Source organism: Odontesthes bonariensis, chromosome 9 (assembly GCF_027942865.1).
Source record: "Odontesthes bonariensis isolate fOdoBon6 chromosome 9, fOdoBon6.hap1, whole genome shotgun sequence".
NCBI classification, from domain to species: Eukaryota; Metazoa; Chordata; class Actinopteri; order Atheriniformes; family Atherinopsidae; genus Odontesthes; species Odontesthes bonariensis.
This window is the reverse complement of record NC_134514.1, coordinates 8,023,601-8,050,670: the sequence shown is the minus strand read 5'-3', so window position 1 is coordinate 8,050,670 and position 27,070 is coordinate 8,023,601. Positions and strand designations below refer to the sequence as shown.

Genomic DNA, 27,070 nt, shown 5'->3' with positions numbered 1-27,070 from the left:
TGATAGACTCAGATCTGACTTTCAGCAGCCACATCAAAGCTGTCACCAAGGCAGCTTTTTACCACCTCAGAAACATCAACAGAATTAAAGGTTTCCTCTCCCAAACAGACCAGGAGAAACTCATCCATGCATTCATCTCCAGCAGACTCCATCACTGTAATGCTCTTTTAACTGGACTTCCCAAAAAGAGCATTAAACATCTGCAGCTCATCCAGAACGCTGCTTCTGGAGTTTTAACCCGGACTAAGAGATCTGAACACATCACAGCAGCTTTAAAATCTTTACACTGGCTTCCAGTCAGTTACAGAATAGATTTTAAAAGCCTGCTGATGGTTTACAAATCCCAGAACGGTTCAGGCCCAAAATACATCTGTGATATGTTCAGAGAATATAAACCCAGCAGAGCTCTTAGATCCAAGGACTCAGGTCAGCTGGTCCAGTCCAGAGTCCAGACTAAACATGGAGAAGCAGCATTTAGCTGTTATGCTGCAAACAAGTGGAACAAACTGCCAGTGGAGATTAAATTTTCACCAAATGGAGACATTTTTAAATCCAGGTTAAAGACATTTCTGTTCTTATGTGTCTATGCATGAAATCTGCACGATATCTTTGAATTTATCTGGACTGTTGCTTGTTTTAAATTCATTTAAATTATTTTATTTGTTTCTCTTTATATTCTTTTATATGTTTTAATGCTTCTTACACTCCCTGCTGCAATGCTTTTATTTTATGTGAAGCACTTTGAACTGTTTGTACATGAAATTTGCAATATAATTAAATTTGATTTGATTTGATTTGATTTTCTAAAATGCCAAAGTTTCGGATTAGGTGTTATTTTATGTATGTTTCCTGAAATCAGTTGGTGTTAAGCTTTATTTTTTTTTTAAATTTTTAAATCTTTTATTTATCACAAACCATCAGCTGGGTCAGGACCACGACAAGCACAACTTTCTGGCATCTGAAACACGAAGCAGATCGTGCTCAGTCTCTCCATAAAGTCTGCTTTTATCTTGAACATCCTGTTGCTTAAATTCAATAATGAATATAGTTTTAATTACATCAAATCTGGAAAGTGGCTGAAAAGCAAATTCATTGTGAAAGAAATGTAGATGCATGCTTATGTTGAAGGTTAATAAAATATTTTATTTAAAGACATCTGCTATACAAGACACATTTACATCTACTTTCGACTAAACTGTGGAGCCTGTTACCAGCATTTTACAGTTTCATGCTCAAAATGGGCAGTTCATAGGTGTGGAAATAAAATGGCATCCATGTTGTTAACTCTTCAAAAAGTGAACAATCGGATAACTTATTTGTCAGGGATGTCTGTTGGACTTAAGATACCGATCCATAGGAGGTAAGATGGAATGAGCTTGCAGTCATTTTTGCTTGTAAATTGACATATTTCAGAAAAAGACAACAATAAACAGCTGTGAAAAATTCTAAAAACATCAGCACATTAAAGAGGGCAAGAGAGTAAAAATCCACATTTCATTTGTGTACTCATGTAACAATCACACCTTGAAACTACTTCCTGTGTAGCATATAAAGTTCTCCATCAAAATATGGTAAAAACAAATAAAGTTATGTACATTAAAATTGTTTCATCAACCCCATCGTCACAAAAATCACAGTGGGTCTAAAAAGTGTAGCAGTTGCTGTTGAAGCCCTCAGGGCAGTCTCCACCCGGCATCGATTGCATCATTGGTCCGAGTGGTGTTGTACTCGAGCAATAATCTGTACAGTGGCAACATGTCATCAGTCTTAGTTTTTGACTTTATCTTTGGGCTCGTTTGAGCACTTCACAGTGGACTTTACACTCCCGTCTTTTCTTTGATCCAGCCTCGGAATTTGGTGACTGTCGTGTAGATGCCTGGTTTGTTTCTGCGAGCGCAGCCGTCACCCCAACTCACCACTCCTGCCAGGAACATACCCTTTTTACCTGGACTGGATAGAGGGCCGCCAGAGTCTCCCTGAAACATCCAGACAAACAAGGACACACGGTAAGCCACGGTATGAAGGCTATGTGGAGCATAATTAATAATTCTCATTATTTCCTTCTTTATCTGCAGCTCATTTAACCTTTTCATCAAACTTCCCGTTCTACTTCTTTTCTCCATTATTAAAGGTACATTTTCAAGAAACCATGTTTTCAATCACACTGTAAATCAAATAGAGAGCAAATAACTGGTCAAAGTATCATTTTAAAAGTATTCATTTTTTAAATTTTAGTATTAATTTATTCCTAAAAAAAAAAAAAAGGCAGAGTTTTTGCTCACTGACCTGGTGGCAAACGCTCAAATAAAACGAGCCACTTTGACAATAGTAATGCATTATTATGTCTTATTTAGTGACCTTAAAAAATATCTATATCATAACTATCAGGCCACTCCAAATGCTTCTGTTTGTTTTTCCTTTATTAGTCTTTTGTGGATACTGAGGACTACTTTAAGTTTCCCTCTTTTGACTGAAAGCATGACATTTACATCCAGAGTTTACTGGTGTTTAGCTGCATCTATTCTTCCCTCTTTTTGTGCAACGTTGCTGGTTATCACACAGCCTCAAAGCGAACATTTTCCATCTTCATGCTTAAACGTCTGGAAAGTGCGGATCTTTTTCCCAAACTTGCATTTGGTAACAGTAGGGTGACCATACGTCCGTATTTCCCGGGACATGTCCGTATTTCACTTCCTGTCCCGGGCGTCCCGTGAAATACGGACATGTCCCGGGAAATACGGACGTATGGTCACCCTAGGTAACAGAGACTTAGTTTAAACGTCAGCTTGACACAGACAACTCAAGACGCTTCTTACTATATTTCAGATAGTCTTTAATTGTATCAGGACATGTGGTAATCAGGGGTCCACATGAAGAAATTATTGTTAAACTTGTGAAAACGTTTAGTTTTGGATTGACTGCACTCATGCAAGCATGAGCAGTTTCATCTCAGAGGCAATCTTTCTGCAGCACAGTATCAAATACTTGAAGTAATTAATTAAATCAACACTATATTAATATTACACTAATATTACAGTATAACATTACACTTTTTTTTCCATCTACAAACATCTAATTGATATCGGCACACATATGTTGTCACTATAAATGAAGTCTTAATGAGGATTAATTATTTAAAGTTAAAAAATAGGACCAGATGGAAGGCTGGATCATGGTAACTGTGTAAAACTGCACAGTCAGCAACGTTCCCACAGAAAACAAAAAGACAGAAACGGAGAAAAGAAAAAGATGTACAGAAGGAAAAAGTTATAATAAAGAAGAAAAGAGAGCGAGGGCCTGCCAGCTGGAAACCGGCCTTTTATGTGATTTAAACTTTTTGCTTGGGACTGTGCTTTCCCCGACACTTTGCTCATATGTGTCACTAAGCGTGTTTTTAATCGAGGCGGCTGAAGCTCAGGAGGAAAAGTGGTTGTCTGCAAAGCTCAATCAGACGGGAGCTAGTTTCTTTCCATTAGTCCAGTCCACACGTCAAAGAGTCTTCGTTGCCTGTGATGTCCTTTATTGCCCATGTGTTCATTGGTGTGTGTGTGTGTGTGTGTGTGACAATTTATAAATAAAAAAAAAAATAAAAGACCAGAAAAGTGTTGTACAAACGCAGCTCATTCACCACCCGTCATGGCGCTCCTGCACCAGATTTTGTCATGACTGAGGTTACCTTATGTTAGCGTGACTCTGGGCTGTTTGTCACACTGGAAAAAATGCCCCTCTAAAAATAAGTAAAAAAACAACAAATAAAAGACGTTTTTGCTTGAAATAAGCAAAAAAAATCTGCCAGTGGAACTAGTGAAAATCGGCTTGTCAAGATTTCTTGAAATAAAATGTGATATTTGGGACTTTTGAGTTAAAAGTGATCTTGAAAATAGTTTAAAAACCTCTTCAAATGAAAAAAAAAAAGCTTGTTTCATGTGAAATATGACTCAAAACAATTTGTTTTCAAGACTCTTTCACTTAACAAGATATTCAAGATGTATTGTATTAAAACAAGTCCCTATATCTGGCTGAAATGGTACTTGTTAGGCAGTTGTGTCTCATATCAAGTGTAATGAGATACTCAATGAGACAAATATACTTGGTAAGATTTTTTCCAGTGCAGTTCTTCTCTGCTGGCTAATATATTCTAATCGATATTTGAAATGTTGAGTGGCAGGTGGTAGGTCAAGAGGCTAGAAGAGGGCAGGCTGCAGACTGAATAATAAGCTTAATATCATTGTGCATAAATGAGGCCATTACAGACCCAGTTTGTAACAGTGTGTCAGCTAAATCTTCCCGCAGCTCTCCAGAGGTTTTGCTTTTGTTCTCCTCACAGCAGCTGTTGGGTCAAAGTTTTATTTACTTATTTATTTCTTGCTTTGTCTTACCTTCTAGAGTTTCCATTACCTAGACAGCTTTAATGATGACATATAGTCACAAAAAAGGTATTTACCCACAGTTCCCATAATTTTCTAAACTGTTTTGCGAATTTTTCTTTTGTAAAATCCAAATATAAAAGAGAGAAAAAGAGTAAAAGATAAAATGGATTGAGAGAAAAATAAAGACAAAAGGAAGAGACTGAAGGGCTCATACCTGACAAGCATCCACTCCTCCACTCAGCACTCCAGCACACAGCATCCGGGATGTGATCGCCCCGCCCATTAAGTCGTTACACACAGAGTGGTTTATGATTCGGACCTGGGCCTTTTGGAGGGCTGTTGCAGCATTTCCTGAAACCCAAACACACACAGTGGAGGTCACCATCCCACCCATCTTTAGCTCTAAAAGCCACGTCATCACGTTGGGATGCAGCTGTTATATAAAGCTTATTGTGGATGAATCAGATTACAGACACTACAGTTTCAGTATGGGCTGGTCAACATATAAATACATGAAATCCAAACTAAACCAGGCTGTTTTCACACATTTAAATTCAAACAGAGGAAATACATGTTCTATCATTTGCGTGTACTCACCTCCTTCTCGTGTGGCGCCCCACCCTGTGATCCACACAGTCTCACTAGCTGGAAAATCATGCTGGGACGATGGCAGGCAGATGGGCCTGATGTGGTCAGAGTACGCGACGGGACTGTCCAGCTCCATCAGGGCGATGTCATTGTCAAAGGTGAAGGAGTTGTAATTTGGGTGGGGAATGATCCGTATCAGGTTCCTCTTCACGACGTGACTCGCTGTCTGCCGCTGGATGTGAAGGCCGAGGTAAGCCTCCCAAGTGCCGGGCTGCGAATATCTGAAGACGAGCACAACAAAACAGCTTTATTCTGTTTTTTTATTAGATTATCTCTAATAAAAAACAGGCACATTATGTAGCAGTTTATTGTTACAGCTGATTTTAGTGATGACTCAAACTGCTCGGATAGTTTTAAAAACACTTATTAAAGTTACAGGTTGTGATTAAAGTCCAAATGAAAAAAGTTACTGATCAAATAAATAGAATATAGCATTATAATCATTATAATGATGCATTATAATGATTATAATTCATTATAATGATGCATTATAATGATTAAGCATTATAATGATGAAAATAACTTAAAAAAATACATCAGGGATTATAAATAAAAAAAAAAAAAAAAAAACAGCTTTTTTTCCTTCCAAGACAAGAAAACGAGCACTTTTAGTTAGAATAAACATATATTCATCAAAAAATGATGAAAGTAACTCTCAGCAGGAATACACTGGCAGAGAACCTTAATGTCAGTTTATTGTTGCGCTCCGAGAACATCAGAGAAATACAAATGTTGTGTTCTCAACTCACATGAATCGGAGAAATCTGATGGGTTCAGAAAAATAAAGAATAAAAAGAACTGCAACTTATCTTAGATTACAACCCCCAAGACTTCATTTGGGCCCAAGTTTTTGTTTTATTTGACTCCAAAAGACGTGAAAGATTAAGAAGTGTTTTTTTAAAGTGTGCCACAAATAATTGAATAACTTGAATCAACTTCATGTCTCATGATGCTCGACTCCAAACAATCAACAACCACAACAACTTCAAGCTAAGTCAAAAGGAAATAAATATAAAAGTTCAACACACTTAAGATGTTACCCTGTTGTTTCAGTGGAGTTATAGTTTGGTTTAAAGCGCTTTGTGACTTGTTTAGGATAAGAGACCCAAAGTCTCAGACTTGCTTTGACTTGGAGCTTGAACTGAAAGACTTTAATCTTGTTTGAATCATCACATATTTTGACTACAAGTCCTGATTTGTCACATTACTGGCATGAAAATGGATGAAGTAAGACTCTTTACCTCGTCTTGGGGTCATCTTGCACACAGTGGGCAGCGGTGACCAGCCATTTTGGACCGATGATGGTCGCTCCACACACGTGGCCGAAATTTTTGACATGGAGGCTGACCTGCCACGGAAACTCTCCTTCTTCCGCATTCTCTCCGCCCACAATACGCGAGGTTCTGAACATCCTCATCCCACAGTCTGCAAATCAAACAGTCAATGACAGGATGGGCTTCATGAAGCTCGATGGAGTTCGAACCCGTTGGGTTGGACGAGCTCAACATGTAGTTTATCTTGTGACCTACCGCAGTTCTCCTCATCAGATCCGTCTTCACAGTCCTTATTCTCGTCACACTCTGGGTTCACTTTACTGATGCATTTATCGTTTTTACATCTGTATGTCGTATCGCTGCAGAGCACGTCAGAGCCTAATAAGGCAGGAGGAAAAAAACAATCAATAACCACTTCTAAATCTGTGTTTGAGTCCATATAGATACTTCTTCTTCTCATTTATAGACACACACCAGTTCTGTTACAATCGTCTTAGAATAGAATCAGATATTTTTGTAGACTGGGGGAAATCTGCTCTTACTTCCTTCACAGTTGAGCTCGTCGGAGCCGTCCCCGCAGTCGTCCCTTCCATCGCAGTGCTTCTTCTCAGACACACATTTGTTATTCTTGCAGGTCATCTCTCCAGCTTTACATCCACCTTAAAAGCAAAAGAAACAGCTCTTAGAAAGCCGACTGAATAGACTGTTGGAATAGACAGTCGGGAATATTTACGGTATGTTAAAGTGTTTAAAAGGGTCTGTGTAAATGTGATAGTAATAAGATGTCAAATGTGAAACGGGACATAGAGTGAATTGTGTATATGTGTAGCGAAGGGGAGTAGAGTTGCACCGCCGGGACTCGAACCCCGGCCTTCTGGGTACTAAACTGGGGCTCTGACCACTACACCAAAGAGCCAGGCTCATTGGCGTGACAGTCAGAACACACCCACAACCCTAGTGATGGTCACTCCATCACAATATGTTTGTATAAAATGGTTAATGGAAAATAAAAAGTTCTAAAAAAAAAAAAAAAAAAGAAAGCCGACTGAAAAACCTGCTCGTATTAAGAAAAAAAAACTAAAATAAAATCAGTCAGTGGACCTTACCACAGTCCATCTCATCCGTGCTGTCACCGCAGTCATCCACGCCATCACATTTCCAGAACTTGGGCTTACACAATCCATTTCTACAGTTGATACTCTTTGAACTGCACTCTGGAGGAGGAAACCATCACAGAAAGTTCTTATGATATAGATAGATAGATAGATACTTTATTGATCCCGAAGGAAATTCAAGCATCCAGTAGCAGACATAATAAAGCAATAAAAATGTTTATACAATTATAAACCCTTTAAAAACAATCTAATAATTTAAAAAAACAATTTAAAAAAAACAGTTTAAAAATATAAAGTGACCAGTGAAGTAAGACGAAAGTGAAATATAGTGACCAGTGAAATTCAGAAGGAAACGTTCACTGAGAGCTGAAGAGGGATATGAACAACACGTGGGTAAACGGTACTTACTGCATCCCATCTCATCGCTCATGTCTCCACAATCATTCCAGCCGTCGCACCTCAGCTCAGAATTGATGCAGTTTTGATTATTGCACTGGAACTCTTTCGGACAAGCTGTGGATGACGCCATTAACATGAGAAACTCTGTCCCGGTGGCCACCAACAACCTGCGACACACGGATGTACTCACGGTCTGTGACGTCGATGGCCTCGAACTCTGCAGTGAAACCTCTGTCCACGTACGAGTCGTCAGAGTAAAACGTCACGCTCATTTTGTTGGTTTTGCTGGTTTCAGTAAGTGTTTCAGAGAATTCTCCACACAGCCTGAGGATGAGATGCACAAGCACTGATGCAGCTGCTCGCTTATGTGACCCCCATCGCTCTTTTTATTTCAAACATTTAAAAAAGCACCAAACTCTCTACAGTGACCTGACCCAGTATGAACCTTCCAGACCCCTCAGGGCTTCTGGATCCGGTCTTCTATCAGTTCCCAGAGTCAGAACCAGACATGGAGAAGCTGCATTCAGCTTCTATGCTCCACATGTCTGGAACAAACTCCCAGAAAGCCTCAGATCAGCTGAAACACTCAGTGTGTTTAAGACACACCTATTTTCAGCTGCATTTGAATAAAGCTCCAAATCTGAAGCTTGAGTTACAAAACTTAATCACATTTTAACTCCTGATTTGATCTATTGTTCTTATTTCTTTCTTTTTTGTTTGAAATTTAAATTATGCTTTTTATTTCTACTGTTTTCATGTATCTGTAAAGCACTTTGAATCGCCTTGTAGTTGAATTGTGCTGTACAGATAAACCTGCCTTGCTTTACTTACTTCTTATTGTTGATTTCCACGTAGTCTTTGCGGCAGTTCTTGCCGGTTTCCTGCCCAGGCTCAGCCAAGAGGAACTTTTTAAAGGTCACCTTCACCACCTTATCATTGTTGACCTTAAACAAAGAAAGTCAGGTAAAAGCTGTGCGGCATTGCAGCACGTGAAGCACCTGTGTAGCTGTCATCGAAGTCAGAATAAATAAATAAATAGTAGATTAATAAATATTAGGTTAAAACATACAGAGTTCATGAATACATACATTTGTAGTAATAGTAGTTTAATATTAAAAGCATCATTTCATATAAATTGTTTGTTTTGATATGGGGAACAAGTCTTAATTAAGGGGGAACCAAGGTTGCTGCCGCGGGTTGACGGGTGTTACTTTTGAGGGTCGCTACCTGTAACATTCTGGACCAAGCTAGCAGGCAGACACCTTGCTGATTTCTCTGCCTAAGATCATCAATAATTAAGGAAGACTGGATAAAGTGCATAGTTCATTGAAGGACTGAAGATTTCTAATTTTCTCTCAAGGGAAAGCGGCCAATGAGGTACATTTATGTTTGTTACTGTTATGTTTGTAAGACTGTAAAGATGTTAGTGACGAATTTCTGTTGAATCATGTAACAGTCGTATTATCCTTTGATGTCTTTACGTGGGAGTAATTTGGTTTATTTTCTTTTCTGTCTGTATGTCTAACAGTTCTCACGGCACACTATCATGCTCCTTGTGTGATTAAAGCCCGTAACTAAAAGAACAACTTGGTTTCGTGATTTCGACTTGAGAGGGAATTACAACCTGAGCTCATCAGCAATGCCGACGTCTCACCTGGATCGACCACTGACAGGTGGTTTGAGGAGGATAGTAGTTTGGGAAGTTTGGCGACGAAAAGCTGCCTTTCTGACCCGACAGCTGGCCACCGCAGCTCATTTCTGTAAAAGAAATTTCACCAACAATAAACATTTACATCAAAACAAACAAAAAAAAGCTTACGTCATCTCTCACCAGTCCTTAACTTTACCTCCACGTCGAATTTGTGAGACTTTTGCTCGAAAACCTGGGTAGTTCTTATGTTGGTTTGTGACCATCGTCACCAGCATGACGTTTCCAGAGGACAGAAAAGTCAGGGGTTCACTGGGAGAAGAATACCCACACATCCTGCAGAAAACACACGTTTACAGCAGCCACCATTTAATAACTGATTCAATCTGAACATTATCTGAGAATCAGCTGCTAGTTAATACCATAGAACAAGCTACTTTTAACAGTAATGAGTTAAATAAGAGACAATTAAATTATCCTCTTGGAAAGCAGTTTGTTGCATCATCTGTGGTTGCTAAAAAAAGTTTCCTGAGACTCTTAACCTTTCGACAAGAATGCCACCAAAGATTTTATCATGTAGTTCCTCCTTCAGGGATGCTGTGACATTCTAACATTTTCAGCCGAGTTTGTTCCAGACTTTGGTTAAAGTGCTACTCCTCTAACATTAGGTTAAGATTTCCCTTTTATGTCACAGCATCTGACCAGCAGAGGGCATCACATACAAGATTAAAACCAAGGAAAAACCAGCACAGTTTGTCCTCAAGGATAAACTCACTCTTCCATAACTCTGCTCTCGATGGCCACCAGGGAGTCGTAGATTTTGACAAAGTCATTCTTGCAGTCCTCTTCCAGATTTATGGTATCAAAGTCAAGCTTGATGACGTAGCCGGGGTCTGCGCGCAGCTCCCACTGGATGAAGGTGTTGGGCGGATACGGGCTGTCGGGGAAGCCGGGGGACTGGATCTGCCCAATGTAATTAGTCCTTGTGTGTTCTGAGAACCTAAGAAATTCTGAGGCAGAAACAGTGGCGCTTAGAATAATGAACATTCAGCTTTGTAAATCACACGTTTATCAGCAAACTCTGCTGATAACAACTGTACAGTCAGTCAAGAAAATATCTGTTTTTAATAAAATGACCAGACTACATGTTTATCTTGTAAGACAGATGAGCTGCTGTGGTTTTAGTCATAATATCTGAACACATCACAGCAACTTTAAAATCTTTACTCTGGCTTCCAGTCAGTCACAGAATAGATTTTAAAAGCCTACTGATGGTTTCCATCTGTGATCTGTTCAGAGAATATAAAGCCAGCAGAGCTCTTAGATCCAAGGACTCAGGTCAGCTGGTCCAGTCCAGAGTCCAGACTAAACATGGAGAAGCAGCATTTAGCTGTTATGCTGCAAACAAGTGGAACAAACTGCCAGTGGAGATTAAACTTTCACCAAATGGAGACATTTTTAAATCCAGGTTAAAAACATTTCTGTTCTCATGTGTCTATGCATGAAATCTGCACGCTATCTTTGAACTTATCTGGACTGTTGCTTGTTTTTAAATTCATTTAAATTATTTTATTTGTTTCTCTTTATATTCTTTTATGTATTTTTAATGCTTCTTCCACTCCCTGCTGAAATGCTTTTATTTTATGTGAAGCACTTTGAATTGTTTGTATATGAAATGTGCTATATAAATAAATTTGATTTGACAATGATGAATCCTCTTCTTGGCCCTGGTAACATGCTTTATAGCTAATGACGCATGTCACAAGCTCCATGTGATTGTTTCGTTGTTACTGCTGTTTTCCAGGCATGTAGAGTATTTGTTGAAGGTATTTCTGTTCAAAAGATAAAAGCAAACCAAACACTTACTGTTGAAAGACGACTGCACTATTCGGGAATCAAGCGCTGCGAAATGAAACAAAGAACACAGACAGAACTTAACAAAAGAGAAAAACAACCACACAAGGTGTGGTTACTGATTTTGCAACAAGCAAAACTGCAGAACTGGTATGAAGTCTACCTGAAGACATCATGTCTGTAAGGACCAGGGAGTTAGACGGTCTCTTCAATGCACGTTTCTCTTTTTCTACCAGAGTTTCCAGCGAAGACATAATTTTGTCAACAGCTGCCTCTTGGCCCACGGGGACTGTGAACTCAGACAGGTAGTAGGCAATAACGCTGCCTTCACTAGGAGCAGAAGGATAAACACTAAGTCACCATGTTCAAAATGTATTTTACAGGCATGTATGCTGATAAATCTGGCTTCTGTTTAGACATACAAAACGACTATGCCCTTCAAAAAGCATCAAAAAGCTCCTGTTGTGTGCAACAACAGGAGCAAAGACATGGCACCGAGTTCCTCCCAACCTCTCTGCCGTACCTGAAAGCCTGAACTGTAGAGCCAAAATAGTATTTGGCCAGCAGTGGACTTTTGGTGTAGATGGCTTTAAGCTGAAAGAGATTACAGAAATATATAAGATATAACATGAATGACGGCTGCATAGAAAAAAAAACTAAAATAACAAGGAGTGTGTTGTGAAAAGCAGGCAGGAGGAGCAGTCTTACCTGTTGAATCACCTGCTTCGCCAGCGCCTGAAACTCGGAGGAGTTGGAGTTCTCGTAGGCGTTTTCAAACGCTTGGTTGGTGATCCGCATGGAGCCGCTGTACATTCTTTTGACCCGCACATCTTTACGGACTTGAAGAAAACAGACACAGAGACTGAACATAAACTCCTCAGTTTTCTCAGACTGTCACAGTGGCAGGTTTGCCGTTACTAACTTTTGGTTACCATTTTTTCTTCCATCTTTGAGCTGCGAAGTTGTAAACTCTGAACTATCAATGGTTCCTCTTAAAGAATGTTGTCTCTACAATGACTGCACAAACCTTTACTTTATCTTTGACTATTTAGATGCAAGTCTAACGTACAACAAACAACAAATTCCAACAAATGGAGGATTACAGATTGGTAGAGATGGTTCGTCTGCAGGTGTTTTAAAAAATATATATTTCTATTTTGTAAACAAAAGCCAGTCAACTTGCATATGAAAGGTGAAAGCAGGTTGATAAAATAATGTGGGGACATATTTCTGGTTGCATATCTACGTTTGTCACTGATTACGTCACTTCAGCATTAGCAATAAGCTTTTTTCCTTATTGTCCAACTAAAGCACAAACATTCACTTATTAAAGGAGTAGCTGCTTACAGTGGAAATGCCAGACCAGCAGTCCGGTCATAAGGGCAATAACAGCAGCAAATATCACCACGCCGACCACAGCGCCAGCCTTCCCCGGACCCTTTTTCTTCTCAAACTTTTTGTTATCGGATGCTGGCAGGAACTGCACAGAGGATTCCCACTGTTTGTCCTGGAAGACAGGCGGTTAAATTCATGAAAGAAAGATCAATACGTTTACGCATACGTTGAAGACATTTAGCTTTAAAGGTCAGTCTTCCTTACTGACAGCTGATTTGGTTCAAAGAGAGAATAAAAGCAGCTGTTTTAGTACACAAACGTCAGGAAATGTGCGACATTGTTCTGGAATATGAAAAAACACTTTAAGATAAGAAACAAAAAAAGATAGGACAGTTTCAGGCTCTGGTACTGTTAATGAATTAGGAAGGAACTTCATGAGTCACAGCTCTGCAGTTACCTTTGAAAGGTTAAACATAGAGGGAGAGGGTGTGTGTGTGTGTGTGTACAAAGGTTTCACCATATAAAATCCTGTCAAACCAGCTTGGAGCAAACATACTGACAGACAACAAGTTCCTGAATGTTTACTGTAGCACATAATAAGACTAAAAAAACCCTCCACAGCTTCACAGGCTATTGAACACATGAATAAAATGTTTGTGATAACATTGAATCTCACAGTTTTAAGGTTACAAGGTGTTTACCGAGGAGTACGCACAGTACAAAACTACGTCACCGCTTACTGTTTTAGAAAACGAGGTCAACCCTTTCTATCTCTGTGAATCTGGTACAGAACGACAAGAATGCACGTCTCCTCACAGGGCACGACTCACACCTGTATATTTAAAGAGCCGGCTTTACATTTGGTGTGTTGAATTCTGATTTTTAGGGTTCATTTCAGAGCCAGTGGAGCAGATATTCTCTCCAATCTTCCAATAGACATCTACTTTATTCTAAATTATATTTTGCAGATGGAAAAGAAAAAAAAACCTCACTGCCTGGGGAGGTTTGTAATAAATCAATAGGAAGCAGAGTGAGCACAGAGAGAGGCAGAAAACCTAACATCACACCCCATTTCATTAAGAACAATCAGAGGTTTAACTGGTCTGCTAATCCCTCTGAGAAGAGAAAACAGCTGAATTATTTTAATCCTATCCTCAGAATGTCAAATATAAATTTGCTGGTCTTCAAAAGAAGCCTGCTTTTTATTCTCACGGACAGCATTAATGTAAATATCAACACACAATCATACTATTATTAAAATGGCACCGAGATGTTGCATAACAACGTCTGATGCTGACTCCCACAGAGATCCACTGTGCCCCAGAGGGCAAATCCTCTGAAACCGAAGGACAGTTTTTATATTCAACTTCGTGCCGTCATGCTGTGGAGAAACTTCAGTTGTGTGTTCTTCTAAAGAAAAGCAAACAAGTCACAACAGGGTGGAGGAACCTAGAGGAATTCAGGCGGCGGCTCAACAGCATCTGGCTGCCTGTTAGAAAAATCACTGCTGGAAAAGCACTTTTTGTTTGGGTTGGTTTGGAGGCGGGCAGTGAATGCAGCTGCAGATCATGTTTTCATTGTTCTTGATTCTTGGAAAACGGTTACGAGACAGGACCGAGGAATGTGCAACCTCCCTGTCGCCTGGGCATGTTTTCTCTGCCTCACCTAAATATAAGCACCTAGATCCGAGATATGTTTCCTGGAACCATCTCACTGTATGCAGGTAAGAAACTTTATCTGATTGATAATGACGAAAGCCTCAGGAGACAAGAATCAAGAGATGATTAGGACGAATAGCCAAGTTAAACTCTTCCCAGTCCAGATCCTGAAGGCTTGTGAAAGCCTTTTCCACACACGTTTGTCTTAAAGTGAAAGAAAAGCCCTGATCAAGTCAAATGCTTTCTGTGTGTTTACATTGAAAACACAACCGACCTTTATGTCTGTCCACTTTGCTGAGGTTTAACATCCAATTAAACACCCGATCAACACCTAAAGAGGAGGAAGAGGAAGTAGTACCGCCACCTGTCGCCACTCACCACTTTTGGGGTGTATCTCAGTCCACTGTCCATGTGGTCCATTAAAGATCAGACCTGGAGCAGGCCGATAAAAAGACGATAATAATAATAATAATAATAAAAAAACCTCCAAAGAGCAGAGCTACCCCCCTTCTGCACGCCGCTCCTGTTCTCGGGATGATTTTGTTTTTCAGAGGTGAACCTGCAGGCCTGGCAGCCAGCAGATGAGTCCTGGTTCTTTCAGTTAACCTGAGAGCAAAAGTCCGAATAAAAAACGGCTTGAAAACGAAGCGAAGCGTCTGATACTGTACTTTACAAAACCAGACTCCAGTCGAAGTGTTGGTGAGTATCTATCCTAGCAGCACGAAGGAGGAGACTTTCTTCCGGGACCCGCAGTTTCTGCGGGCGTGTCTCCACCCCATATACACCTGCAGCCACTTCCTGTTTACCTGCCAGGTGAGAACAAAGGTGAACTAAACCAAGCAAAACAAAACGCACAGAGCAATTAACTCGACTGTAATGCAACCATCAGGAGAATTGAACCTTCTATGTAATGCAACTCTTTGTAGGATAAATATTCAGACAGTTCAGGTAAACTTTTCCATTAAAGACAAGGCGGCATCATCTACTGATCCTCTGCATTTCAGCGGACAAAGTTTTAAAAAACACAAAAAAGGTTTTTACTCAGTCAGTAAGGGATGCGGTGACGGTCTTACGCAGCTCATATTCAGTATCAGTCAGGTGATCATAACCCGCTGAATCTGAAACGATGATGACTCATTCATGTCTCACCTCCATTTTGTTTCTCCATATTCCACTGTGAGGCATCAGTTTCACTTTAAGAAAAAACGGTCTTCCTCTGAAAGGTTTAGAGAAACCCTGTATATGTTAAACTCATGCCATCACAGAGATGAACAGATGATTAATCAGTGGGATGCACAGAAAACTGGTGACGTTTACCTTTTCATATTCCTTCAGAGCACTTCTGACAGGATTTCTGTTTGATTAATGGAGAAAACAATCCGCTGATTAACACAGAACTACAGTTAGGGTTTGTTGCCCCCGGATAAATACATTTTACCTAAAAATCATCATTTGTCATTAATACTCGTGTAATTATAATGTATATAATCAATAACCTTACAACAGTCAACGGTGACATCTTTTTATAGTGAGTACTGTAAGTGCTGTTGAATTTATGTTAAAAATAATATTTCACGATTTCATCTTGTTGAATAATTTAGATTGTGTTATTTAAGTAAATTCATATGTGTGTTATAAAATGGTTTAATTTCATGACGTATTTAATTTTGTTTATCGGTGCAGTGGTGTTTTGGCCCGGAACCAATGTTTATTACCTGTGTGTTGCCGCGGCAGATTTAATTTGAAACTTAGGCTGTGTTCGAAACCGCCTACTTCTCCTACTAGTCCTACTTTTTTAAGTTCCCGGATGTACACTAGATGCATACTAGATTCGCCGAAATGTTGAGTATTCACACAGATTCTATAATATGATATTATATTCTATAACATGAGGTTACTTGTCACACTCAAACTACCCAAGATGCAACGCAACGTGACGTTGCCCATCGCCATTTGAACGGTCAAATTCCGTTAACGGGACGAGAGCAGTCAAAACGGCATAACCGGAAGTGCGTTGCTCACTGCGGCTAGCTTTAGTAGCGCCGAATTTGTGGGAACAAAATTGTAAATAGCTGGTATTTTGTCAGATTTTCAACACCTTGGGGGTCTAAATAACTACTTTCTCGCCTGAAAATGTTTCAAATGTTGCTAAAGTTATATATTTACAGAGTTTATAGCTTAAGCGAAATCAGCTTTTCAGGCTGGCTAATTTCGGCTCGGGCAGGAGTGGAGTGCACTGTGTGTAAACGTTCTGCATACTGTCTGATCGATGAGTACCGGTATGCCGTTTTCAAGTATGTAGTATGTAGTAGGCGGTTTCGAACACAGCCTTACTGTTAAGCGTGGCTGAAGACATCAAGAACCTCTCTCACAGCAAGCGGCTAATGAGGTATTTTTTGTGTGTAAATGAAGCATTTTGTTTATGTTTATAATTCGTGACATTGTTTCTTTGTTGCGAACCATATATGTATGTTTGTACCGGCAGTTCTCACGGCGTGAATTGGAGAATAAATGCCAGTAAGAACCACGATCCGTGTTTGCGTTGTGACGAGAGCTACAAGTACTTTAAAGCGATACTTCGGAGTAGATTCACCCTAGGGTCATTTGAACCGTGACATCCAGCCAAGTACCCCACCCGCAGTTTTTTCGATATTGGCTGAACATCAGCTGAGTTACTGAGTTATCCCGAATAGCTTCGTACAAGGGTTAATGGAACCTGGCAGTATCTCCAAAATTACCACACTAAAATCACATGCCATGACACCAAACTTCTACAGTAGTACAAATATGGTCTGTACTCACAAAACGATGCATTTGTAAGTTTGAAAATAGTCCAGGAGTTTATTATTATCAACACAAGCCTGATAGCTTTTCTGCTGCTAAAGCTGCGGCGACGTCATTTCTGGGAGATGGGAGCTTCAAAGTAAGATGAGGGTTGATCTACTACTGTAGACAACAAAGGATATGCTATATTCTACATGTTTTTTTTTTAATGAATTTTTATGTTGTAGAGTTGTGAAATTATTTTATCAATGGAGAAATTGAGCAGCCTTGCTTTGTTGTCTACAGTAGTAGATCAACCCTCATCTTATTTTGAAGCTCCCAGCTCCCAGAAGTGACGTCGACGCAGCTTTAGCAGCAGAAAAGCTATCAGGCTTGTGTTGATAATAATAAACTCCTGGACTATTTTCAAACTTCCAAATGCATCGTTTTGTGAGTACAAACCATATTTGTACTACTGTAGAAGTTTGGTGTCATGGCATGTGATTTTAGTGTGGTAATTTTGGAGATACGGACCAGGATCCATTAACCCTTGTACGAAGCTATTTGGGATAACTCAGTAACTCAGCTGATGTTCAGCCAACATCTAAAAAACTGCGGGTGGGCTACTTGGCTGGATATCACGGTTCAAATGACCCCAGGTTGAATCTACTCCGGAGTATCGCTTTAACTGTAGAGACTTGAAGTATATTTTCTGACATTACTACTTTTTGAAGCAGGACTTTACTTGCAGTATCACAATGATACGTTAATTTTTGGATGTGAATACTTCTTCCACTGCTGAAGTCTCCTGTCATATTGAACTATATTTTAAGATTTTATGTCAAAATCAGGCAATGAAAGATCGTGAGAGGTACTGATTTTCCCGAGGTTCTGTACAATATCATGCAAAATTCAGAAGCCCAAATTTCTTTCTATTTTTCCTCCAAGCAGCCTGACTTTCTTCTAATCTAAAGTGGTCTTGATCAATAGTTCTTCAGGCTTTCTGAACGTCTGTCAAGGTTTTTCTTTGTAAATTGGCTGCTTTTTCACTCATTTTCAATCCACTCCTTGAACATATTTTCAAAGGAATGTGTTTTTTTTTTTGTTTGTTTCGTTGGGCCACTTAATGCTGACCTATGAATGATTCAAGCATTAAAACTCAAGGGAGACCAGCAAAGACCTGACACAGGAGCTGAGAGATGCATCTGGACCTTCAGCTGATCCATCTGCTGTTGGCCCAAGCCTCATCAGAAATGGGCTCCATGGAAGGGTGGCTGTCAGGAAGCCGTTCTTAAGGAAGGGAAACAGGGAGAAAAGGCTGAGCTGTGCCAAAGGACACAAGAAGTGGGCTGAAAATCAGTGGCAGCAGGTCTGATGGAGGGATGAATCCTCCCCAGAGCCCGGAGCTCAACATTATTGAAGCAGTGTGGGATCATGTTGGCAGAGAACGCAACAAAAGGCAGCCCACATCCAAAGAAGAGCTTTGGGATGTCCTTCAAGAAGCCTGGAGAACTATTCCTGAAGACTCCTTAAAGAAAGGACAGAAAGCTGGTCTGAGAGGGTTCAGGCTGTGTTTGAGGAGAAAGGAGCTCAGAGCAGACATTCACTTTAAAGGTTGTGAGAGCTGTTCACGACTTCTTATTCCAGCAATATAAATTTATAAAAATATACTAATTAACATTTTTTTCAGCCCAATTTTAGTCCCACTCAAAAAAAAAAAAAAAAGAGATAAAACCCGACACATCCATTTGTAAGTTGTGAGTTTATTGATGTGTATCCCCCTTGTAACCATAAATCTGTTGCTCATTTGTGTTGATCAAATTTTTAAATCATTAATATGCATATTACATTAGTCCCCTCCCACAATCAAGCAGGCAGTTACAAGATCGAAGCTGTTTGGGTGCATAGTGAGACAGTCACATACAGAGATACTGTCACAGGAAGAGAAAAAAATAGAAAACAAGAAAACAAACTTAAAAATATATATCATATTATTTCATATAACAATGCACACCGCAGGTAATCCTCTGAGGAAAAAAAGCCATGATTGCAACATCAACTATACAGGCATACAAAGACAATACTAAGATAGAGAGAAAAGGGTTCTAGGATTTACTTGTGTCACTCTCTACCTGTAAAAATACTCGTCGGCTTTTTGTATTTCAGAAACCAGCTCTTCAAGCCTCGTTTTTCTGGGTCTCTGTCTGCCTGCACAGCCCTCCAGCTCCAGTTACACACAGGTGGCTTTGATCCAGGGCTGGCTCAAGCCTTTCAGGGAACAAACGCATCCCCCCAAAACTCCACAGCCAAATATTAATTTGATTCTCACAAATCAAACCAGTAGTTTTAGTACCAAACAACTTTGTCCACTGTTTGGGCTTCCCAGCAATCTGTTTAAAAGTTAATTTAGGGGTAAAATCCATCTTTGGGCCAGCCCTGTATTGATCTATCAGACTGCTGAATTAAGGTAAATCCAACTGGAACATGGTTACACATTATTCCCAAATATGTTTTTAAGTAGTTTTACTGGTTCTTGGTTTTTGTTTTGGATAATGTGTGCAAAAAAAAAAGTAAGAAATATCCCCCTTTGAATAAAAAAAGGCAGTTGGGATCCTACATTAAAATCAAAGCCTTAAGGGAACCTGTCATAATCACAACATGGAAAAGAGCTTCCACAATACATTCAGCGATGTAAACACATGGCAATCTACTGATTTGTACAGTTTCCTTCCTGATAAAAGGTTGTGTTTGTCTGTGTCGGAGGACATAAATGGTCACATTCACTTCAGTAAGTGAGATGATGTTTGAGCTGGGGGCCTGTGCACGTCTTCACCCTCCCTGACCACCAAGCTGAGAACCCTAAACCAACTCATAACCTCTTTCCTGGGAGAAAAGTGGAATAAAAACATCTAATCTCATATACATTTATATATATATATATATATATTCAAATTGTATATGTATAATTTGTCTTTTATCGTAACAAAGAGGAGAAAGGAAATAATTAATGATTCAATTTTTTTTCTCATTTGTTTCACTAAACATTTTAATTGGTACAAAGAACCTTCATATACAAGCAATCTATCGAGATTAAAAAGAACAAATTAAAACACCAATTCTTTTTAAGAAACCCATCAGAAACTGCATCAACGACACCTGTATGATGGAACACAAAAGCGTAGCGCCGGTTTCATGACGGCTACTCGAAAACATTAGTTTGATTTGCCTTTCACTTAAAAAAAAAAAAAAGAAAGAAAAATGGCAGAAGAAATGTTATACATCTTGATCCGTATTGATAATTACAGAAAAATCTGCAGGATCACATTTCCAGATACATCACCTGCTTAAAAGAAACATGATCATAAGAGAGCTCTATAGTACAACAGTAGCAGTAGTAGAAGTAGTGGTAGTACTTAAGGATTGCTTTGAACAAACCAGTAAATGGAGTTTGGATGTATGCAAATGATTTTAACAATAGCATCATGTGTTATTGGTCAGTAGTATGTTCCCCCTCTGCTGTCCTCTGTCCGGCTCCACAGCGCCCCCCTGCAGGCTCTGATTAGATCTGCATCTGCTCCAGGTATTTGTAGGTGGGGTTTTCGTAGCCGTGGTTCTGCATCTTGTTGAGGTGTCGCTCCTCTGGTGTCAACATGGGGTCGACCTGCGAGGACAGACCACGCTCATTAACAAGGACGCTACGAACGCAAGCTTCTCCAAAGAGGCCGCAACACGCTGACTCAGCTAAATGCAAATGCTGCATGAGCAAGAATCTAATTTGCCTCACATTAACTCCTGCTCCATCTACATAAGAGCCCATAATCTAATATAATGTTGACACTTGTGAGTCGGTGGGCAGCAGTTCATCGAGAGCACGACTGCGTGTACATTTCATCGTCTCACATAACAGGTGGCTTACCTCCACGATGCCGTGACTGATGGTGCCGTACTGCCTTTTCCTCAAAAGAACCAGGCTGATCACAATCACAGTTGCTATGGCCACCGCGATCACCAGCAGGCCAATCAGTGCACTGCTGCCAAAGCTGAAGTCCTCTCCCAGGGGGCGGTAGGACTCCTAACAGGCAGAACAAGCAGGAGGAGGATACAGAGAGCAGTGAGACCAGACAAAAAGAGATTCTGTTTGGCTGGCAGAGACAAAGACCTGTTAGTCGATGCGACCACCCAGTCACCCAAACATGAAAATGACATTTTAAAAAGAAATTTCATCACTTTCCATTATAACCAAAGATGAACTACTGTTCGAAATCAACTTTTATTCTTTCGGAAACCATCTTCTTGTGTTTGCTGCTACTTTTGTAACGAGCACCTGAGCTGCATAGAGAGAGAGCTTCACACCAAAGATTTCCAATCCCTCCTGCCGCCGTTTCCGTTCGATCGGACACACATTTGTTCGCAGTGATCGCTGTTAATTAGATCCTTTTTTTTTTTTTTTTAAAGGAAAGTTTTGTTGGCACTGCTTCCTCCAATCAATGCAGCGTGATCAATAAAGTAGTTCTTGCTGGAAGCTGTGTTCTCAAAGCTCAGCAGCAAAGGAGGTGAATAAATTGTTATCATGATCAATAGTAATAACGGAAAGATATGAGACTTGTGCAGGTATTTCAACTTAATACTTTAGTTTATTTAAAAGGAAAAATGACTCGGATGGATTTCCTTTGCTCTGTGAAGGAACTGGGTTTTGATTTGCAAATCTGAGACGGTGAAAAATATCAGGTTTACAGATCAAAGTTCCTTTAAGTTGCTTTGAAGTGGGGAGATAAATTGACTGGAGGAGCTTTGATGCACAGTGTATCAGAAACACCTTTCCTTATGGCGGGGAGCTGCATGACACAATTCATCTGTAAAGTGTGCACACATTCATGCAACATGTCCGTGTGGAGGGTTGTGTAACATCTCAGCCAGTTCAGTTCACACCGATCTGCTGCAACATTAAAACCACCGACGGCTGAGGTGAATAAAATGGATCGTGCTCTGCAGGGAAACCAGGTGCTGCCATTAATGTGGATGCTACGCTCATACAGACCACTCCCCTAATGCTAAAAATGATATACAATCCATGGCATTAGTGGCCTCAAAGAGCTGGACCCACCCTGAGAGTCACATTCTGGACTCATTTGGGCAACTTTTGGCTCCGTTACGGCAACGAGAAGTGTTATGTTGGCCATGCACGACCAAAAAGTCATGCAGTGGGCCTGATTTGGGTTACAGCAAATTTTATATGGGCGAAAACGTCACAAACCAACTGACACAGGTTACGGCAAATGTTGTGAAGACCGGATGTGGCCCCAAGCCCCCCCCCCCAAAAGAGATTAACGGCTTAATTTGCAGGATGTACGACGATGAACATGGAAGTAATAACAATGCCAGCCACCCTCTGCACAGTCATCAGCAACCAGAGGAGCCTGTTCAGTGAGAGGCTGCTCCCTCCCAGGTGCAGGACCAACAGACTGAAGAACTCCTTTGTCCCTCAGGCCATCAGGTAACACTAACCACCTCACATCACAGTAAATAGTTTTGTTTTTCTTTATTCAACAGCAATACCTATTTATTTATCAAAAATGGTCATCTTATGTGCAATAATCTGCCAAACACAGTGCAATAACTTCATTTAATTTAACTTCACTAAATACCTGGTCAATTATCCACTGTTACTTCTATATTTTCTAAGAGTGTATATTTTGTTATCTAATTTTTGTATTTTTATATATATATTCTATTTCTTTTTACCCTCTGTGTGCCGACTCTTTCCTATTGTATCGTATAAGCTGCTGGAGACTGAAGGGAGTCATCCCAAAGGGATCAATAAAGTTGAGTCTAAGTCTAATAACGAAGGTTAGAATTAGCCCCTTATATCATTTCCTGATTTGCACACGCTTTCAGCTCTTCCATTTAATTTTAACCCCTCCAAACAGAGATGTGAGCAGAGGAGGCAGGAGGACATCGTTTTAACTAAATTAACCGCCTTGCGTCAGAGCTGCCACTTTAAACAGATGTTGGTTAACAACGACATGTGAGAAAAACTTTGTTGTATTGTTTTGTTGCAACACACAGCTGTATTTATTCTCTTCTGTCGGATCAGTGTTAAATCTGTTTGTAAAAATGTACATATTTAGTTTTAATTAAGCTTACTGTGTATGACTAATATGCCATCCCTTCTTTTCAGAAGTGGCAGATGCTGAACAACCTCTGCTAAAGATACATCTGTGTATCTATAGCTCCTCTGGTAAGGCCTTACTCTCCTCTAGGTGCATTTTAGAAATTGAGACATCCTTAAAAATATTTGGGGGCGAGTGATTTGTGGGTCACAGGCAGGAAGGAAGAGGAGGAAGCTAAATTTAGACACAGGAGATTAACCTCCAGTTGATGCTAAGATAATGCCAGAGGAAGTGACAGCTGGTATTTAAGGCTCCTAAATAAAGGATGTTGGACATCCGGTCACATTTGTCTCAATGACGCCACTTTGAATCATCTCTATATTGCATCTTACATGCGTGTTGGATTCATTTGTGAGGACGGGCCGAACCGAGGCTCTAAACAAACGCAGGATGGGTGAAGTAGCCATCAGAAACAACGTGCACACACATAAATGAAAGCAAGTATATTCTTGGTCCATTTCAACGTTGTAATTTCAATCCAAATGTGAGCCAAAGAAAAACCGCATAATGTTTAGATCACAGTTGGGCCAAAAATTCTTTAATATATGGGAAGCCAAAATGCAAACCCCAACAGGTCGGAGCTGTGGTTTTAATGTTGCATCTGATCGGTGAGCACACACCGGCCTCCACTCGTCCTCAGCACGTAGCCTGGCACATATGACACAATCTGATCATATGTGGACACTCTAACCGAGCTTTCTCAGTTTGTGTGGATTCACATTCATCGTATGAACTGAGACTTTCAATGTGTACATTCAGATACATTCACATAACAAACATGCACCCATGCAGATATAACCAAAATGTTTTTAGCCTGAACAGAAAACTTTGAAAGAAAACATAATAGAGGGGATAAGGGGGTCTGTTCCAACACAGCGTCTTTGCACACTCCCACACTCCCTCCTTCTGTCACCTTCTCCCCACTACTGGTAACTACAGTTCCCCCAAGAGCCCTGTGGAGGGCGCCGCTATACTCACCAGCTCATCATCATGCATAACGCTGACTCTCTCTGCACTGTAAACCACTTCTTTAACATCCAGAGACTCATCAATCACCTGTCAACACAGACAGGGGAGCCCGGGTTACACTCACCGCAATGTGTGTGTGTGTGTGTGTGTGTGTGTGTGTGTGTGAAATCGTCCGTGTTTGAGACAGACAGAGAGGAAGGTAGGCTGGTGGAAAGAGTGAGGAAGTGAATGTGCAGCGAGGTAAACTGGAAGGATTATGTGTGTTTGGGTGATGACACACTTGAAGCTGTCTTGTACAAACTGGAAGGAGAGTGGGAGGGGGTTGCAGGCATCAAAAACACACTTTCTCCTTGACACACATGAACATTTTTTTCTAAACAGACTGTCCGCCTCTCATTACAGAGGGCTCTAAGTCTGTGAGTGGAAGCGGGTGTGTTCAGGAGGCAGAAGCTAAATCTGCTGTTTGTAGAGACAGAGCAGTCCTCAGTGGATTTCTCACACATTTCAGGTTTCGCACCCATCTGTTGTTTTTACCCTCAGACTGCTCTGTCTTAGAAAACCAGCATCACCAAAATGAAAAAAATGCATGCACTTAAAAAACAAAAAACAAAAAAAACCCTGCACGGCACACGAATACACAGCTTTGCACTTGGCGTTGGATTAGCATGCAACAAACAGGATACATTCAGCAGCCAAGCGTCGTTTGAAAATCCGTGAGGACGGCTGATGAGTCTGGCAAAGAAAAGTAACATGCGATGACTGCCGAACAAAGCGTGGAGCTGAATTGCGTGAGGGTCAGTTGGCAGAAGCCACACACAGACACTCGAATAGCCCACAGTGAGACAGCTGTAACTATGACAACATAGTTACTGGAATAATCCATCACATTAAAAGCTGAACTTAAGAACACGATGTGAAAGCGCTGTGTGTACTCCTCATTAGTTTGAATCATGAGCACAAGTGTTCCAGACTGAAGTCGCAGCTATCTGTCAGTATCTGCAGAATTTCTGTTGTTTAGCTTTAATAAAGCTGCTCTCAGTTCACACGTTAAGCCAGTCGGAAGCAGAAAATCACAAGGAGGACTTACCACATTTTCGCCCATCTTGGGTTTGCTGTTGATGATTCTCTCCTCAGCGCCTATCAGACCGTCTAAACCAGCCATGGCGGAGCCTGGAGGAGGCGAAGGAGCTCGGTCAGTAACAGCAGATTAGCACAAAATAACATAAAAACGGACGAACGGGGATGGTGGTGTTGGTGGTGGACAGCTGCACAGAGATATCCAGCTCCTGTCCTCATCCCATCAGTCTCCACAGTGCACTGGGGACAACAAAGCCCTTTCTTCTGCTCAGCACAGTGTGAGCACTGTGAACGTAACTCCGACCTGCGACAAAGGCCCTCTCAAAGTGGAGTTTTGCATATTGTTGAGAAATCTCTGTAAATATCTACATCCATGCATTCACCCAAAGAAATGAAACCCCATCCTGGTAGTTCTTTATAGACACATCTTCCAATATGACTATCAGGCTGTATTTTTTTCTGACAAGCAGAGCAGTGTACCATCATCTTATGGCAGATCAGATTAGATGAACCCATTCAGAATCAAAGCTTTGTTCACAACAGCCTTCTAAAACCTGAGGAAACATTAATTTCTCAACCTCAAAAAATCATTTGAGGGGTTAAACCTTCAGCTTTATTGTTAATGATGGACCTTGCCTTCATGTTTATCAATATTTTCTAAAAATTAGAATATTGTGTCTTGAAAATATTGATACTAAGTATGCGTCACCTCAGGTTTAAAAGATCGTAACGGGTTAATACAACTGCCCTTTGGATTAAATGACGAACAATGATGTGCGTTTATGGGCCTCACTCAGCAGAAGTGATGTCAGACCGCAGGGTGCATGTGGTGTTTCAGTGAGCCATAACGGCACACTGACCTCTATCAACACAATGAGAGCACTCATTTAGGTAGGTGTTAAAACAATTAAGTCTTTAAACTGATTTTTTTTTCAACTAATCAGTGAAGTCATTTATCAACCAAATGTGCCAAATGCAAACTAATAATATTGTCATCCGTTTTTCTGGCTCATTTTCTCTCAACCTTTTCAATCAACCATTACATAATGTAGATTCACAGCAGTTAGTGGGAGGCGTCTCTGGAAACGAGTAAGATGAAAGTGGTTTAGGACAAATTACAGCAATTTATTTTGTGTTGTGGGTCAGCAGCAGAAACACTGAGCCTCAGACGGGGTCGTTTCACAGCTCCTATCGGGAAAAGGACGATTGATGAGGAGAGCAAGCATGTGGTCGGTGGGATAATTACGTAAGGTGTTTTGACAAATGCACTGAGGACAGGATGACAGCCAACACTCGACTGAATTTTCTCTCCGACGGAGGAGAACTATCGCTTAAAAACTTGGAAGCTACTGGCTTTTCTATTAAGCATGAGGTGATAATCCTATTATGATGAAAGGCATAAGAAAAGTCACAAAAAAGCAGATAATTAACTCGAGAGAGACAGAGAAAAGATCCAAAGGGAGAGGAAAAGCAGAACAGTGGAACAAAGCAGTAGATGGAAATGGTTTGGAAGGTTGGAGGGTGGCAGGAAAACAAGACGCAACACAGGCACCAACCTTTCTTGAAGGCACGTGGGGAGTCTGATAGATCACCTTGGTGTTAGAAATGAGCAACAGAAAAAAAGAAAAGGAAAGAGAGAAGAGAGAAAACTTAAGTAAGAAGAAGAAATGCAGGATTATCAAGCTGTGTTAATTGATTAGTGAAAAAAGTTCAGCAGGAAAGAGTCTGAAAAGAAATTTGAGAGCCCAACTCAAAGAACAAGGGAGCCATTTCAGAGCTGGCTGGATCTG

At 40.4% G+C, this 27,070-nt stretch overlaps 2 protein-coding genes across 4 annotated transcripts in view; both read right to left on the bottom strand.

Moving 5' to 3' along the window:
* Nucleotides 1–1,117: 1,117 nt before the first annotated feature.
* On the bottom strand, nucleotides 1,118–15,061 carry st14a (ST14 transmembrane serine protease matriptase a). The gene is made up of 19 exons (XM_075472930.1): nucleotides 14,680–15,061; nucleotides 12,656–12,815; nucleotides 12,017–12,147; nucleotides 11,832–11,902; nucleotides 11,472–11,638; nucleotides 11,321–11,356; nucleotides 10,230–10,464; nucleotides 9,654–9,790; nucleotides 9,461–9,564; nucleotides 8,638–8,750; nucleotides 7,997–8,130; nucleotides 7,816–7,920; nucleotides 7,399–7,506; nucleotides 6,835–6,951; nucleotides 6,548–6,670; nucleotides 6,260–6,443; nucleotides 4,968–5,239; nucleotides 4,585–4,721; nucleotides 1,118–1,976 (listed from the first exon to the last, which is right to left on the bottom strand). Exons 1-19 carry the CDS (start codon nucleotides 14,719–14,721, stop codon nucleotides 1,818–1,820), a joined length of 2,535 nt encoding a protein of 844 aa, XP_075329045.1. The 5' UTR covers nucleotides 14,722–15,061; the 3' UTR covers nucleotides 1,118–1,817.
* Nucleotides 15,062–18,807: 3,746 nt separating this feature from the next.
* The window catches only part of aplp2 (amyloid beta (A4) precursor-like protein 2), a 57,044-nt gene continuing 48,781 nt past the window's right edge, over nucleotides 18,808–27,070 (bottom strand). For 2 of the 3 annotated variants that reach the window (XM_075472927.1, XM_075472929.1), the window contains 5 exons: nucleotides 26,837–26,872; nucleotides 25,291–25,373; nucleotides 24,213–24,290; nucleotides 20,981–21,136; nucleotides 18,808–20,725 (listed from right to left, as the gene is read on the bottom strand). In XM_075472927.1, coding sequence (XP_075329042.1) covers nucleotides 20,624–20,725; nucleotides 20,981–21,136; nucleotides 24,213–24,290; nucleotides 25,291–25,373; nucleotides 26,837–26,872 — 455 coding nt within the window. In that variant the 3' untranslated portion in view covers nucleotides 18,808–20,623. The remainder of the gene's footprint in view (nucleotides 20,726–20,980; nucleotides 21,137–24,212; nucleotides 24,291–25,290; nucleotides 25,374–26,836; nucleotides 26,873–27,070) is intronic. The other variant, XM_075472928.1, reaches the window with a different exon arrangement.